Below are 15108 nucleotides of genomic sequence, written 5' to 3' on the forward strand. Positions count from 1 at the left end.
CAATTTAGAATTTGTGCTGCCACAAACAGCAGGACAGAACTGTTCTACCACTGCATTTTCCAAGCTCTGCAAATCTCCCAGCTACAGTACAGCACATTCTCTTTCACAAAGCTTCATTAATAAAGCCTTTTGTTTCTTATTGCAAGTAGGACTGCAGGAAGTATTCTGTGTTGGTGGCTCTGGCGCCACCTGCTGGCTTCCTGCCTCCAATGCATTCTTCCATATAAGTGGGCAGAAAGTTCAAGGCCTGATTCAAACTGTTAGATGGGACCCTTATGGGGGCATAGAACCTGGAAAGGGAGAAGGCTTATGGGTCATGGGAAAAACTGCATCGAAAGGCAGCTTGAGCTTGGCTAGTAGCTGACTCCCACTGATCCACACTGGATTTGTGAGGGTGACATGAGCTTGTGTTGTGGCCTCATTCAAATGCAATTTTCAAAGAAGAGAGTTCAGAAAGCGTTCTTATGCTTCCTTGTGAGAAAACACAAAGAAACAGGACAAGCAAACTGCCATGAAAATGAAGGACTGTAAGCTCAATAGTATAGTACATTCTTAATGCAAACGCTCCCAGGTTCAATCCTCGGTACAGCCTATCTAAAAACCCCACAAAACTGCTTCCTTGCACTGAGCTAGATGGACCAGTGGTCTGATTCTACATAACGCAACTTCTTATAATATTTTCTACAAAAACTCAACCAAATAAGACAGATGTAACACTAAGTAGTGGAGTACTTGATTGTTCCGCCTGCTGTAGCAACTGCAATGCACTGTGCTAAATGCCCTATGATTTTTAACTGTATTTTTATTGCTTCTTTTATTTCTTATGTGGAATTTTATTGTGTTATAATTTGCATTCCACAGAATTCAAAATCAAATATCTTTTCCTTGGATGGCAAGGGAGTACATAAACTTACGGGGGGGGGGGGGGGGGAGGAATAAAATAAACAATTGTATGTTATATTGTTGTAACCTGCCCTGGGTGCTTATGGTAAACCTTATAGTTTAATGAAGCCTGCAGCAGACAAGGACCTCATAATCCAAAACATCGGGGGGGGGGGGCTTTTCTCAGGCAACTATTCTTACATATTAGAATCGTAGAATTGTAGAGTTGGAAGGGACCTGAGGATCACCTAGTCCTGCAATGCAGGAATATGCAGCTGTCCCATTACAAGATCAAACCTGGCATTATCAGAACCATGCTCTAACCAACTGAGCTAGCTAGGTGTTTTTCTTTTTTTCTTTACCAATACCACGAATGAATAAGATGCTTCTCATGGAGAGAGAAAGACATGTTTCTTACCTGGAATACTGATTCATTAAAGTAGCTGCAGTGGTTCTTTTTGCTGCTCCCCTTTCTAAAATCTGATAAACTTCATCCTTGTTATGTACCGTTATCTCTTCCAAACCCTTGATTATGACACCTCTCTGTCACAACAAAATGCTAGGTTAGCAAGTAATTTAAAATCCCACAGCCTTCAGGGGAAGCCAAACCAGGGTTTTTTTTTTTGTTTTTTTACCTTGTTACGTGGGTCATCAAACATTTGCAGCTTTTCCCCAACATCTGGAGAGGGATTCAATAGATCAAAGAGCTCCTCGTTGTAGATTTCCAACAGAGATACTTTCACAGAAAATTCTGTGCCACTTTCAGCAAGCTTTTCAAATATTTGATGCAGTGTACGGGGAATAATACCAGCTAATGGATCCTATAATTAAAAGTAAGGAAACATAGCATACTAGCATTAACCGGTATTCTTTTTGGAGTTTAGGAATCTAACACAAGAATGCTAGCATGAGCATACACCTTTAAAATGCAAGTGTGTCCAATACAATCCATTATATATGGTTGTATGCTAGAGATAGTGCAAATAATGTTATGAGTTTGAGGTGGTTAGGCTATATTCCTGAGCCCCACATCCAATTCCCGGATCCATTACAGTTTAATTGCTGGAATAGCCTGGCCTGCTAAGTATGAGCTGTTAAGGGAACAAAGGGAGTGGCTGTGTCAGAGAGCAAATGTGTGTGCCTCCTTCCCTGGTTAATTAGAAAGACAAAAAGCCTGAGTTTAGAGTTGAATTGCAGTGATATGACCTAGACCTAAAGCAAGAGAGTCAGAGCAATGTTTGATTTTTGTTGGAATCCAAAACTGTGGCTATGAGAGAAGAAAGACTTTATTTTGGTGGTAATGCTAGGAACCCCCTCAGGTTCCTGTATGTGTAAATAAAGCATGTATCACCAGTCTCCACTATGCCTCATTCCAAACGGAAACATAAGTGCCTAGAATCTTGCACCACTCGGAGAGGGGTGTGTGTGTATTTTCCAGGAAGACTTCCTTCCAAATAAACATGCATAGGATTCTGCTGTTTTGTTAATTCCTCATATTTTACCTCTTCCCATGTGTATTCTTCATTAGGTGATCTCTCCCCTTCCATAGTGAAGGTCTTTCCTGTTCCTGTTTGACCATAGCTGTACAAAGGAATTTGGAATGTTAACTTCAAGAACATACAGATGGAGTTAGAAGAAAAATAAATATGATACTCACGCAAACACTGTACAGTTGTAACCCAAAAGAACTTCATTCAAAATCGGGCACACAACACTCCGGTACACATCAATTTGTTTAGCCTGAGCTCCAAAAACCTGCAGAGTTCATACAAGGCATCATTGCTACATGTTTTTCAGTTATGAAACAGGAACTCTCCAACTTGCCACATAATTTCACCAGTGTCAGAATTCTGATTTAGCTACAGATTCTCATCTCCCAGCCAGTCATCTCATGCCATTTGCACCTGCTTCCCCCCAAAAAGAGTAGTAGAAGTTCCCATTGTTTTCCAGTCAAGGGAAATTTTTGTGGTGTAGCACAGTCAGTGTGGTGGTGTAGTAGTTAGTGTTGAACTAGCACCTGGGAGACCAGGATTAAAATCCCCTCAGCCATAAAACCCACTGGGTGACATTGGGCCAGTCACAACATTGAGTTACCTGAAGGAAAGATGCGAAAGAAAAGTAATAAAAGGAACTTTTCCTTATTAAAGATTGTTTTAAATGAGTTTGATGGTAAGCACCCATTGTTTAGGAAAGATGTCGGCCGAATCAAAGGTTTTCAAGGAAATGGGTGTTTTGGAGAATCTAGGACTTTTGTAAAATAAAGCTGAGGTTTTGTCCTTAACGTTTAATATGTAGGCACTGTCTACCAGTAATTCCATGCAGACATGTGAGCAAGATGGTGAAGGGGAAACAGATCACTCATCTGTCCTCTTGCTTTCTATGGTAGGCATGGGGGAAGGGAGTAGGGGGAAATACTTCTGTTCCACATTCAGTAAGTATGCTGGTAGAGGGGAGATGGAGTGAGTCATCCCTCTTCCTGCAGTCCAGGTAGGCTAAGCACTTTTTGGGCTTGCTTACAAGGTTGTGCTAGGAAGCCATCCTCTCCCCCATGTATCTGAAATAAATACCCATTTTCTATGGACATTTCATGTTCTATTGGCAACTTAAATAAGGCTGATCAGGTAGGTTACCTGTTATATGACAAGAAACTTGCCACTCCCACTTACCTCTTAATTCTTCCCAGTGTAAAAGACTTTAAAAAACAAACCACTTCCTATCCATATAGTATTTGCAAATTATTTGTAAAGCTAGTTCAATTTATATTATTCCACAACAGAAAGTGCCGCATATTAGCTCAAGAAGTATGCTCATTCAGACATGATGCTCACTTAGGGCTCAGTGTTCTGTGAATGAGCATCAGCTTCATATGCTTCTCACATTTTCTTCCTCTGGTGCAACTGTGCTGAAAACTGTTGCCTCCATTTTTCACTAAGTGTGGTTTATGATCATGTCTAAACCCAAATAAGTCAGGAGTCTTAACTATAGTTTAGAGAAAGTAGCCAACTTCAAACTAAAGTTTATGGTTCTGGCTTGGTTCCCTATACCACCGTTAAGACTAACTTCAGTTTCATAGTTTAAAAATAGAACAAAAGCTTCTGATCTCCTTTTCACAGCCGTACTAGAACAGATGGGAAACATACAAGGGCCAAGGTAGGCAACACTAAATCAAATTGTTACATTATGTTCAAATCAGATATGTCCATCTGGTCCTAGTATTATCTTGTCTAATATCTACAGTGGTACCTCAGGTTAAGTACTTAATTTGTTCCGGAGGTCCGTACTTAACCTGAAACTGTTCTTAACCTGAAGCACCACTTTAGCTAATGGGACCTCCTGCTGCCGCTGCGCCACCGGAGCATGATTTCTGTTCTCATCCTGAAGCAAAGTTCTTAACCTGAAGCACTATTTCTGGGTTATCGGAGTCTGTAACCTGAGGTACCACTGTATTCAGATTGGAAATGAATCCTTAGGGTCTTAAGGAAAAGGACTGTCCAACCAGTTGTACCTTATCTCAATGTCAGGGATCAAACCTGGACTCTTCTGCATACCAAGAATATGCTCTATTCTGGACTATGATTCCTGCCCTAAATTCTCAGAACTGATAAGATACCATATTTTTCGCCCCATAGGACGCACTTTTTCCCCTCCAAAAATGAAGGGGAAATGTGTGTGCATCCTATGGGGCGAATGCAGGCTTTCGCTGAAGCCTGGAGAGCGAGAGGCATCGGTGCGCACCGACCCCTCTCGCTCTCCAGGCTTCAGGAAGCTATCCGCAAGCCTTGCAAGCCCGGTGGGAGTTCCCGCGGGCTCACAAGGCTTGCGGGTAGCAGCCTGCAGCCCCTGCGAGTGTCCGCAAGCCTTGCGTGCCCGGCGGGAGGTCCCGACAGGCGCGCGAGGCTTCGGGCGAGTGTTCGCAAGCCTTGTGCGCCCGGCGGGAAGTCCCGCTGGGCGCGCAAGACTTGGGGCGGCAACCTGTCGCCCGAAGCACGGGGAGCCCTCCGGAGAGCTCCCCATGCTTCGGGCATCTGCAAGCCTTGCGCGCCCGGCGGGAGGTCCCGACGGGCGCGCGAGGCTTGGGGCGGCAGCCTGTTGCCCGAAGCACGGGGAGCCCTCCGGAGGGCTCCCCGTGCTTTGGGCGAGTATCCGCAAGCCTTGCGCGCCCGGCGGGAGGTCCCGCCGAGCGCGTGAGGCTTGGGGCGGCAGCCTGTCGCCCAAAGCACGGGGAGCCCTCCGGAGGGCTCCCCGTGCTTCGGGCGAGTGTTCGCAAGGCTTGGGGCGGCAGCGGTGGCTGGGGGGGGGGGAGAATTTTTTTTTATTCATTTCCCCCCCAAAAAACGAGGTGCGTCCTATGGGCCGGTGCGCCCTATAGGACGAAAAATACGGTAGCTAAAACATGCTAGGAAGCCAACAAAATAGTGATACTTACCATATCAAATGTGTACGTTTTCTTTGTTGTTTTATCCAACACCCCTCCAGTGCGAACTGAAATTTCTTTCCTTCCATTTTCACACTCCACCACAGAATAGGAGTTAGATTTGCGCTCAGCTGCATTGAAGGGCCTTAAAAAAAGGTAAAAGAGTTGATCTCAAATTGCATATGCACTAGTCTAGCTCCAAGCAAGCACAAGGCTGACAAGATTGTAAACAGTGGATATGCTACTTTCAGATCAATATCCGGGCTGAATGGGGGTGGAGATGATCCTTCAAGTATACGGGACAGAGGCCATTTAGGGCTTTAAAGGTCAGAACCAACACTCTGAATTGTGCTCAGAAATGTACTGGGAGCCAATGTAGGTCTTTCAGGACCGGTGTTATGTGACCCTGACCCTCCCCCCTTAAGAACAGAATATAAATTATATAAAATAGAAACTAATTAAAAACAAAAACAAAAAACAATTCAGTTATACTAAAAATTAAACTAATCCCCAGGCCCAACAAAACATTAATCCCACCCCCCAACAGAGCAAAAAGTAGACCATAAAACCAAAATTTAAAACACTACAAGTTAAAAACTATTTAAAACATTTGAAAGCATTTTTTACATTTGCCCCAACCCCAGAATTTGTTCCAGTAAGCCTGGGCTCTTCAGCACTCACAACAGGGCAGTGACCCTCCAGTCTCCCAGGAGTCCCTGAAATAGGACAGGGTGAGCCTGGGCCGTTTCCACCTAGGCCAGGTAGAAAGGGCCTGGTAGGGAACAGCCTTCAGCACTAACACCTTGAACACTGAATTATGAACGCAATATATGCAGGTTTTATGCTGAAATTTGGTTTTCCTGAACTAGCTTTGACAAGTTTAAAAAATGTCAATTGTACACAATAAAAATGGGGGAATGTTGGACTTAATCACCTACAGTGATGTGGGATTCTTGGAAAATCTGAAATTGTGGAAAGTTTTCCAATGCCCTAAATCCATTGAGATTCAATACAGCATGTTTACTGCGGCTATATTTAGAGAGGATAACTAAAAAGCATGCTATGCATTTAGGTGATGAATCAGTATCTCATCCTGCCCCCCCCAACTGAAGTATTATGACTGAAACATATGACTAAGAAAATATTGAGCATACAATTTGATTTAAATGTTATAGGTAAGCATATTTATGCTATACAGTGGTACCTCGAGTTAAGTACTTAATTCATTCCAGAGGTCCGTTCTTAACCTGAAACTGTTCTTAACCTGAAGCACCACTTTAGCTAATGGGGCCACCTGCTGCCGCTGCGCCGCTAGAGCACAATTTCTATTCTCATCCTGAAGCAAAGTTCTTAACCTGAAGCACTATTTCTGGGCTAGCGGAGTCTGTAACCTGAAGCATATGTAACCTGAAGCGTATGTAAGCTGAGGTACCACTGTACTTGGAATTAAATTGTCACAAGCAATCAGATAGTGGAAACTGAATTGCTGAAGATTGTCTCCACCTTAAAAAAAGAATCTTATTTTCTATGCCAAGCAAGAAAAAAAAATGACTCATCTACATCTCTTTCTAGTTGTTCTTAATGAAGTGATAGCTTTTCTATTGATATGCACTACTTAAACCTCTTGGGAAAATGCAAGAGGGAATAAAAGATGGCATAACAAAAGAGGCATAATGCTTTTTTTGCTTTTTTAAGCAGTTAATGCAAGACAATCATCACCACTGTCTACAGCAGGCTGTTTAGTTTCAGCTCCCATTATTCTTGTCCACTGACCCTTAATAAAATATTGGGGGAGGGAACAGGTAAGCTGCACCCGGCATAAGCAATCACATGTCACGGTGCATACAGCATTTGAATGGCAATGTTTATGGGAGGAGGGCTGGCCCATCAAATATTTTACTGGGGGGCTGAAGACCCCTTGGCTGCTATGCTAGCTGGGTCTGATAGGAGCTGGAATCTAATAACATCCGGAGGAGTATGTGTTGGGCACACATCAGCCTTTCTTAGGTGTGACATATGAAATTTACAAAGCAAAAAGAGCTGGGAACTTATTCCAACATTATGATTAATATGCATCAAGGAAGAAACAGGATCTACAAATCCCAATGCAACTTAATGCATAAAAACCGCAAATGTGTAGGTTCTGTCTGCAAGATCAAGGATCTTGCTTTCTCCCCACAAAGTATCCAGTAATTTCTAAGCTAAAGTATAACTGATCCTGAATATACACCCTCTTGTTTAAAGATATGTAAGTAAGCCGACTGCTGGACATTCTCCGCAAAAATGCCAGCAATCAACAGAAGATGGACCTGGACCAACAACGGGGAAGATGACCAGCTACCAACCCGAGGACCACCACCAACCTTCTGCCCAAACCTACAAAACACTGGGGGGGGGGAGGTTTCTTCGACAACAGCAGAACCCTGTATGCATATTCAGAAGTCCCACTGCGCGAGACTTCCGGAGGCGGCGCGAAACCGTGATGGCGGACCTCTTCGAGCTCTGAAGAGGGGCACCGCAGAAAAGGGTTGTTCGCGACGGCGCAGCGGCAACCCATCAAGACAAACCACGGGCAGAGTGAGTCCGTGGCCGTGGGACCCGGCGGGCACCTGGAGCGACCCCGAAATCACAAAAGGAACCCCGTAAGGGGCTCCGGAGTGAAGGAGGGGGAGCGGTGCTGTGGGTTCATCGCTCTTTCTGCGGAGGCGAAGCCGCGCGGCTGTCACGGATGAGCGCTGACCTTTCTTCCAAGAAGCATCGGGCTGAAACATCAAACCCGTGAGTAAGGACCTAAGATCCTACAAATTAATTCGGAAAATTCGGCTAAAAACGGGAGACGAGAAAGAGGAAGTCCGTCTTCCGGCACTGCTTTCAAGATCAAAGCAGACGGACTAAAGAGCGGAAAGCGCTGTGAACAGGGAAGCTTTAAAGCTTTAAATTGGGACTTTCGTGCACATCTGAATTTTTCTTTTAAAGAATAAATACAGCATAAATTTGACCTGGAGCGGTCCCCCAAGGGGCAAGGGAAGACTCTAACCCCAAATTCCCGGGTGGCCGGGTAAAGTTGTTTAAACTGCGGAACTGTTGCAAGCTTCCTGATACTTTTGTAACTGGAGAGTGTAATTTTGAGCTCTGCTAGCTGAAGTGGATATAACTGTAGGCACCTTGCTGGAACTTTGTTACATGTTTAAAAGTGCTCTGCAGGACTTTCTTCTTAGCGTGCTGGAACTAATTTGCTTTTAAAATTGTTTTTAAAGTTGGAACAAAGAGACTTTAATCGTGGAAAAGTTACCTTCTTCTTACTAAAATTTTGGTGGCACTCCCCCTAGAGGACATTGGGAATATAGAGGCCTGGGAAAAGTTTCTCTGTTTACCTTCTCTCAATAGACTGTTTTCAATTTTGGGCTTGCCTTTCCCATGGGATTACAACATTTGACCTTGAACATTGACTGATGAGTGGCACGGGAAAGACAAGAGCAGCCAAAGCTAAGGAAGCTAAGGAGAAAGAGAAAGTAAAAAAGCAAGCACAGCTTTTGCAAACAACTTTAACTCAGGGACGTAGACTATCAGTTCCAGCTGTGCTTGCGACACAAAAAGTAGAAACCGAAAAGCCTGAAAAATCTGAAGAGGAAGATATGGCAGCAGGAGGAGCTGAGGCAGTACTGAAACAAGTTTTGGAACAATTGTCAGCAATAAATCAAAAAATTGATAATCAATCAACAAAAATTGACCAAGCAACATCCTCGATCCAGAAATTGACAGATCAGGTTTCCCAACATACCCAAGCAATTGAAAAATTGCAAGGAGCAACAGAAGAGAATCGTAAACTGGCAGGGGAAGCCGTTCAAATTGCAACATCAGCTAAAAAAGAAGTCGAGGAAGTTAAAGCAGAAGTCAAGCCTCTCCATAAACAGATAGGGGACCAACAAACCTATCTTTCGTTGGTGGAATTGAAAAATCGCGAGACCAACCTCAGACTAAGGGGAGTCCCGGAAATTGAACAAGAAGACCTAATAGGACTTTTGACAACAGAGTTTACAAAGTTCTGGGACTTAAAAGAAGAAAGTGACTTCAAAATTGTATCGGCTTTTCGGTTGGGAAGATTAGTAAGAAAAGATAGATCCAGAGACTGCCTAATAGCTTTGAGATCAAGGGAGGAGAGAGATAAAATATTAGGCCTACACTTCAAAAACTCAATTGTGATACAAGAGAAAAGGGTGGAAATTTACCGAGACATTCCTAAACAGTTACTGGACTTGAGAGCCACCTATTCAGAATTGGCTAAGTTGTTGAGACTCAACACAATTCCTTACAGGTGGGAGTTCCCACAAGGGCTATCATTTACTTACAAACAGAAGAAGGTTAAAATAAGATCACCAGAGGACCTACAAAAGTTCCAGCACGATCACGGAGAAGATCTCCAAAAAGAAGCAGCAGCTAATTGGCCTATACCCAACCCAGGTGGAGCAATACCTGCACCTTCGGAACCAGAGGAGAAAGAAGACACACCGCTCTAGGTGTAGCAGAATAGTTCAGGATGTCTCTGCGGCTACTCAGTTGGAATATAAATGGCGGAAATTCCCCGGAGAAAAGAAGGAGGTTATTTCACATATTGAAGAAAGAACAATTGGACATTATTTGCCTACAAGAAACCCATGTGACTAGGCTCCACAGGAAGGTTTTGGTTAACAAAAGATTAGGCCAAGAATTTATTTCGTCTGACAAAGTAAAGAAAAGAGGAGTGGTGATTTATGCCAAGGAGAGCCTGACACCTAAATTTCTATTTAAGGATGAACAAGGAAGAATTTTGGCAATTGAAATTCAAACCCAAGGAGTAAAAATATTGATTTTAGGAATCTATGCTCCAAATGACGGGAAATCGGAATTTTTCAAGAAGCTGCATGAGACGTTGCTGGATTATCTGGATTATGCTAACATCATAATGATGGGAGATATGAATGGAGTGGTGTCTACACACATGGATAAGTCTTACAACCAAAACTTAACATTAGACGGCAGACTGCCCAAAACTTTTTTCGAATTGACTGACAATCTGGATTTGATCGACATATGGAGGACAAAGAATCCCTTAGGTAAAGAAGGAACTTTTTTCTCTGAGGCCCACCTGTCTTGGTCAAGGATCGACCAAATCTGGACCTCCAGGGGGCTGGCACCCAAGATTAAAAGGGTGGAAATCTGCCCAAAAACATGCTCCGACCATAATGCCTTGAAAATAGAACTTAGATTAACTCAACCTGGTTCCTTCAGATGGAGAATGAATGACACACTACTAAGAGATCAAGAGATTGTGAAAAAGGCCCAAAAAACATTAAAGGACTATTTTGAGATAAATCTGAATACTACAGTTGAAAAAAGAACGATCTGGGACGCAAGCAAAGCTGTTATGAGAGGGTTTCTGATACAACAGAATACAATCAAGAAAAAACTCTGGAATGGAAAGAAGGACAAAATATTGGAGAAAATATACCAAGGAGAGAAAAAACTGAGAACCAAACCAAAGTCCAAGGAGGTGCTGAGAGAAATTAAATTCCACCAAGCAGAATATTCAAAATTGATCAATCAGGAGATTGAATGGAAAATAAAACAGATGAAGCAAAGATCCTTTGAATCAGCAAATAAATGTGGAAAGCTATTAGCTTGGCAGCTGAAAAAAAGACAAAAGCTAAATACGATAACAAACCTAGAGATTGATGGAAGGATGGTACAGAAACCAGAAGAAATTAGGAAGTGCTTCCACAGATACTTCAAAGAACTGTATGCACAGGGGCCCCAGAAAGAATCAGAGATAGATCAATTTTTAAAGACAAATGGACTATCAAAAATAACTCAAGATAAAAGATCAATCTTGAACTCTACAATAACCTCACAGGAAATTGAAGGTGCCATTCAGAATATGCAACTAGGCAAATCTCCAGGCCCGGATGGACTTACCTCCAAATATTATAAGGTTCTGAAGGACTATTTGATACAACCTTTGTTGGAGGTATGTAACCAGATCATGGATGGGAAGAGGGCACCAGAAACGTGGAAAGAAGCCTTCATCACATTGATACCTAAGTCAGAATCTGAAAAGACTCAGCTTAAAAACTACCGTCCCATCTCACTCCTAAATGTGGATTACAAAATATTTGCAGACATTTTGGCAAATAGACTTAAAAAAGTTTTAAATGAAGTAATTCATAAAGACCAAGCAGGCTTTCTCCCTGGTAGACATTTATATGAGAACACTAGAAACATCATTGACATTTTAGAACTTTTGCAGACTAATAGGAACACAAGGGCGGTGTTAATTTTTATTGATGCGGAGAAAGCATTTGACAACATATCTTGGATGTTTATGAAGAAGAACTTGGAAGGGATGGGAGTGGGACGGGGGTTTGAGAATGGATTACATGCAATCTATTCAGAACAAAAAGCTAAACTAATAGTGAACAATGTGGTGACGGAGGAATTTAAAATTGAAAAAGGGACACGACAAGGGTGCCCTCTATCCCCTCTGTTATTTATTTCAGTCCTGGAGGTGCTATTGAATATGATCAGAGAGGACCGGTTGGTACAAGGGATAGAGGTCGGAGTGAAACAATATAAACTGAAAGCTTTTGCAGATGACCTAGTTTTGACACTGCAGGAGCCAGAATCCAGTACAAAAAGAGTTCTCGAACTTATATCGGAATTTGGTCGGGTGGCGGGATTTAGGTTGAATAAACAAAAAACTAAGGTTCTGACCAAAAATTTAACAAACACAGAAACAGAGGGGTTTCAGAGAGAAACAGAACTGAATGTGGTTAAAAAAGTGAAATACCTTGGGATTTATTTGTCCTCCAAGAATTTGAATTTATTTAAGGATAATTATGAGAAATGTTGGTTGGAAGTTAAAAAGGATTTAGAAATTTGGTCAAGATTGAAACTTTCCTTGTTGGGAAGAATCGCAGCGATAAAAATGAATGTGTTGCCGAAAATGTTATTTTTGTTTCAAACCTTACAGATCGTGGACAGAGTGGACTGCTTTGGAAAATGGCAGAAGGATATATCTAGATTTATCTGGCAGGGCAAAAAGCCCCGAATAAAGTTTAAAATATTAACAGATTCAAAAGAAAGAGGGGGGTTTGCCCTGCCGGACCTGAGGTTGTATTATGAAGCTGCAGCCTTCTGCTGGCTGAAAGATTGGTTCTTGTTGGAAAACACTGATGTCCTAGATCTGGAAGGTTTTAATAATGCTTTTGGATGGCACGCATACCTATGGTACGACAAGGTTAAAGTACATAAATTGTTTAAAAGTCACATTGTCAGAAAAGCAATTTTTGCAGTCTGGATGAAATATAAAGACTTACTAGAGAGTAAAACTCCGAGGTGGCTATCACCAGTGGAGGCCAAGGCCCGAAAAAGACCCAATATGGAGGCCTATTGGCCGAAATATTGGGAACTGACTGAAAAAATTGGAGACAATTGGAAGTTGCAGAGCCAGGACAAACTAAAAAATAAGGTGCGAGATTGGTTACATTATGCTCAAATTCAAGAGGTTTTCAAAATGGATAAAAAAGTTGGTTTCCAGGTGGAAAAGTCGAAACTAGAGACAGAATTGTTAGAACCAAAGACAAAGCTGTTATCTAGAATGTATAACTTGCTGCTTATGTGGAACTTACAGGATGAGACAGTTAAATCTGCTATGATTAAATGGGCACAGGATGTTGGACACAACATTATGTTTGAAGACTGGGAAAGGTTATGGAACACCGGAATGAAATTCACGGCAAGTACGGCCTTGAAGGAAAACATTATGAAAATGATATACCGGTGGTACATGACCCCAGTCAAGTTAGCTAAGATACACCACCTGTCTGACAATAAATGTTGGAAGTGTAAGGAAGCAGAGGGGACTTTCTTTCACCTCTGGTGGACATGCCCAAGGGTTAAGGCTTTCTGGGAAATGATTTATAATGAGTTGAAAAAGATATTTAGGTATACCTTTCCCAAGAAACCAGAGGCCTTCCTGTTGGGCATGGTAGACCAGAAAGTGTCAAAGAAGGACAGAACTTTGTTTATGTATGCTAGTACAGCAGCAAGAATACTTATCGCAAAGAACTGGAAGACACAAGATTTACCCACGCTGGAGGAATGGCAGACGCAGTTGATGGACTACATGGAGATAGCTGAACTGACCGGCAGAATCCGAGATTTGGATGTAGAAACAACTGAGGCGGACTGGAAAAAGTTTAAAGACTACTTGCAAAAGTATTATAAACTGTATGAATCTTAAGATTGTGCATGATTTCGAAATGATACGCTTTAGCAATTATGATTAAGTAAATAGTAAACTAAGTGATAAAAGAGAAAAGGAGATAATATGAACTGAACATGTTACGTTTATTTTAAAGGTATAAAAACTGTGACACAATATATTGAATTTAGATACATAACATGTAAAAGTTACAATAAGGTATGACATAAGGTAACAAATTGCTGACATTGTTAATATAAAGAACGCAGAATCGGAAGGGGTGGGGAAGTCCAAATTGGGATTTTTGTTAAAAAAAAAAAAAATGGTTTCTTGTAAATTCCTTATTTGCTTGCAATGTATAAAAGTTGGAAAGAAACGTAATAAAAAATATTATAAAAAAAAAAACAGAAGTCCCACTGCGCTGCCAAGCCAGTGCGCCCAGGACCGCAGCGTTTAGCACCCAACTTCTTTGAATTTCACCATCGGCGACAACGCCTAGAAAAAGGATCTCTTCGGTACCCGAAGCATCCACAACAACATCATCGCGGGGGGATCGAGCCTAGTGAGAAGTCAGCGAGGCTTACATGCACAAGATCGAGAAAGGCGCCTAACTTGGCTTCCGCAGCAAATCCCCCATACTGTATTTATTTTGGTTTTTATTTTGCAGGACCCTCCACCCCACCCCCCGCTCACCTGCATCTGACCACCACTTGGATGTTTTTGCCCTTCTCGTCCTTCTTGCCCCCACCACCCGCTGAACTCATGTTCGGGCCGCCGCAGGCAAGACTCCGACACGGGCGGAGCGGAGGAAGGGAAGGGAAGGGAGGCGGCCGCTCGAGTCCCGTTTCGTCTTTAACGGCTGCGGGAGGGGGGTCCTCGCACTTGCGAGCTCCACCGGCTGGCCGAAACGCCCGCGAGAGACGGAGAGGAGAAAAAGAGCCGCCGGCTCCCGGAGGAAAAAGAAGCGCTTCGGACCGGCGAATGTCAAGAAGAACCGCCTGAAACGGGACGCGCGCCCAAAGCGCCTCCACACTCGCCTACTTTGAACGACTCGCTCCTTCGCGCCTCGGCCAATCAGCGCGAAGGGAGGAGGCGCGCAGGGCAACACGGGACTTTTTCTCCCTCTTTTCGTTTATTATTTCCTCCCAGGAAGCGGACTTACGTTTTTGACTGCGTGATCCGGCGACGCAAGGATCAAAATGAAACATAGACCACTAATGTAAGAGCAGTCCGTTCCCGTTTTGTAGAAAGGACTTCTGGGCTACTTCTGACGCGAACCTCATTAGTCATTAGTCTAATACAGATATCTCTTCCTCCCACGCCCGGCAAAAGCCTGTGGCAAGATTTAAAACAAAATAAAATGTCAGGCTGAGATTTGGTGGCAAAGTGTTTAGAGCAAAGGCAGGAGTTTGTGCACAGGTCTTTACGTTGTATGGAAAAAAAATTTATGTATGTATGGGAAGCGCATTCCAGCCTCTGGACCTGAGCCGCGGTAAGAAGACCATTTCTCACATTTCAGAAGAAAAAAGAATCGGGAGACGCATCTCTACTGGAAATATTCGTGTATAACACC

At 42.9% G+C, this 15108-nt stretch overlaps 1 protein-coding gene across 1 annotated transcript in view; it reads right to left on the reverse strand.

The window, feature by feature from the left end:
• KIF11 (kinesin family member 11) overlaps positions 1 to 14599 on the reverse strand; it is a 29372-nt gene extending 14773 nt beyond the window's left edge. The window contains exons 1-6 of the mRNA XM_053388744.1: positions 14229 to 14599; positions 5309 to 5441; positions 2540 to 2637; positions 2385 to 2463; positions 1518 to 1703; positions 1301 to 1425 (exon numbers count right to left, since the gene is read on the reverse strand). Of these exons, the coding sequence (XP_053244719.1) occupies positions 1301 to 1425; positions 1518 to 1703; positions 2385 to 2463; positions 2540 to 2637; positions 5309 to 5441; positions 14229 to 14299 (692 nt within the window). The 5' untranslated portion in view covers positions 14300 to 14599. The remainder of the gene's footprint in view (positions 1 to 1300; positions 1426 to 1517; positions 1704 to 2384; positions 2464 to 2539; positions 2638 to 5308; positions 5442 to 14228) is intronic.
• Between the last annotated feature and the right edge of the window lie 509 nt (positions 14600 to 15108).

This window comes from Podarcis raffonei, chromosome 5, assembly GCF_027172205.1.
Source record: "Podarcis raffonei isolate rPodRaf1 chromosome 5, rPodRaf1.pri, whole genome shotgun sequence".
NCBI lineage: Eukaryota > Metazoa > Chordata > Lepidosauria > Squamata > Lacertidae > Podarcis > Podarcis raffonei.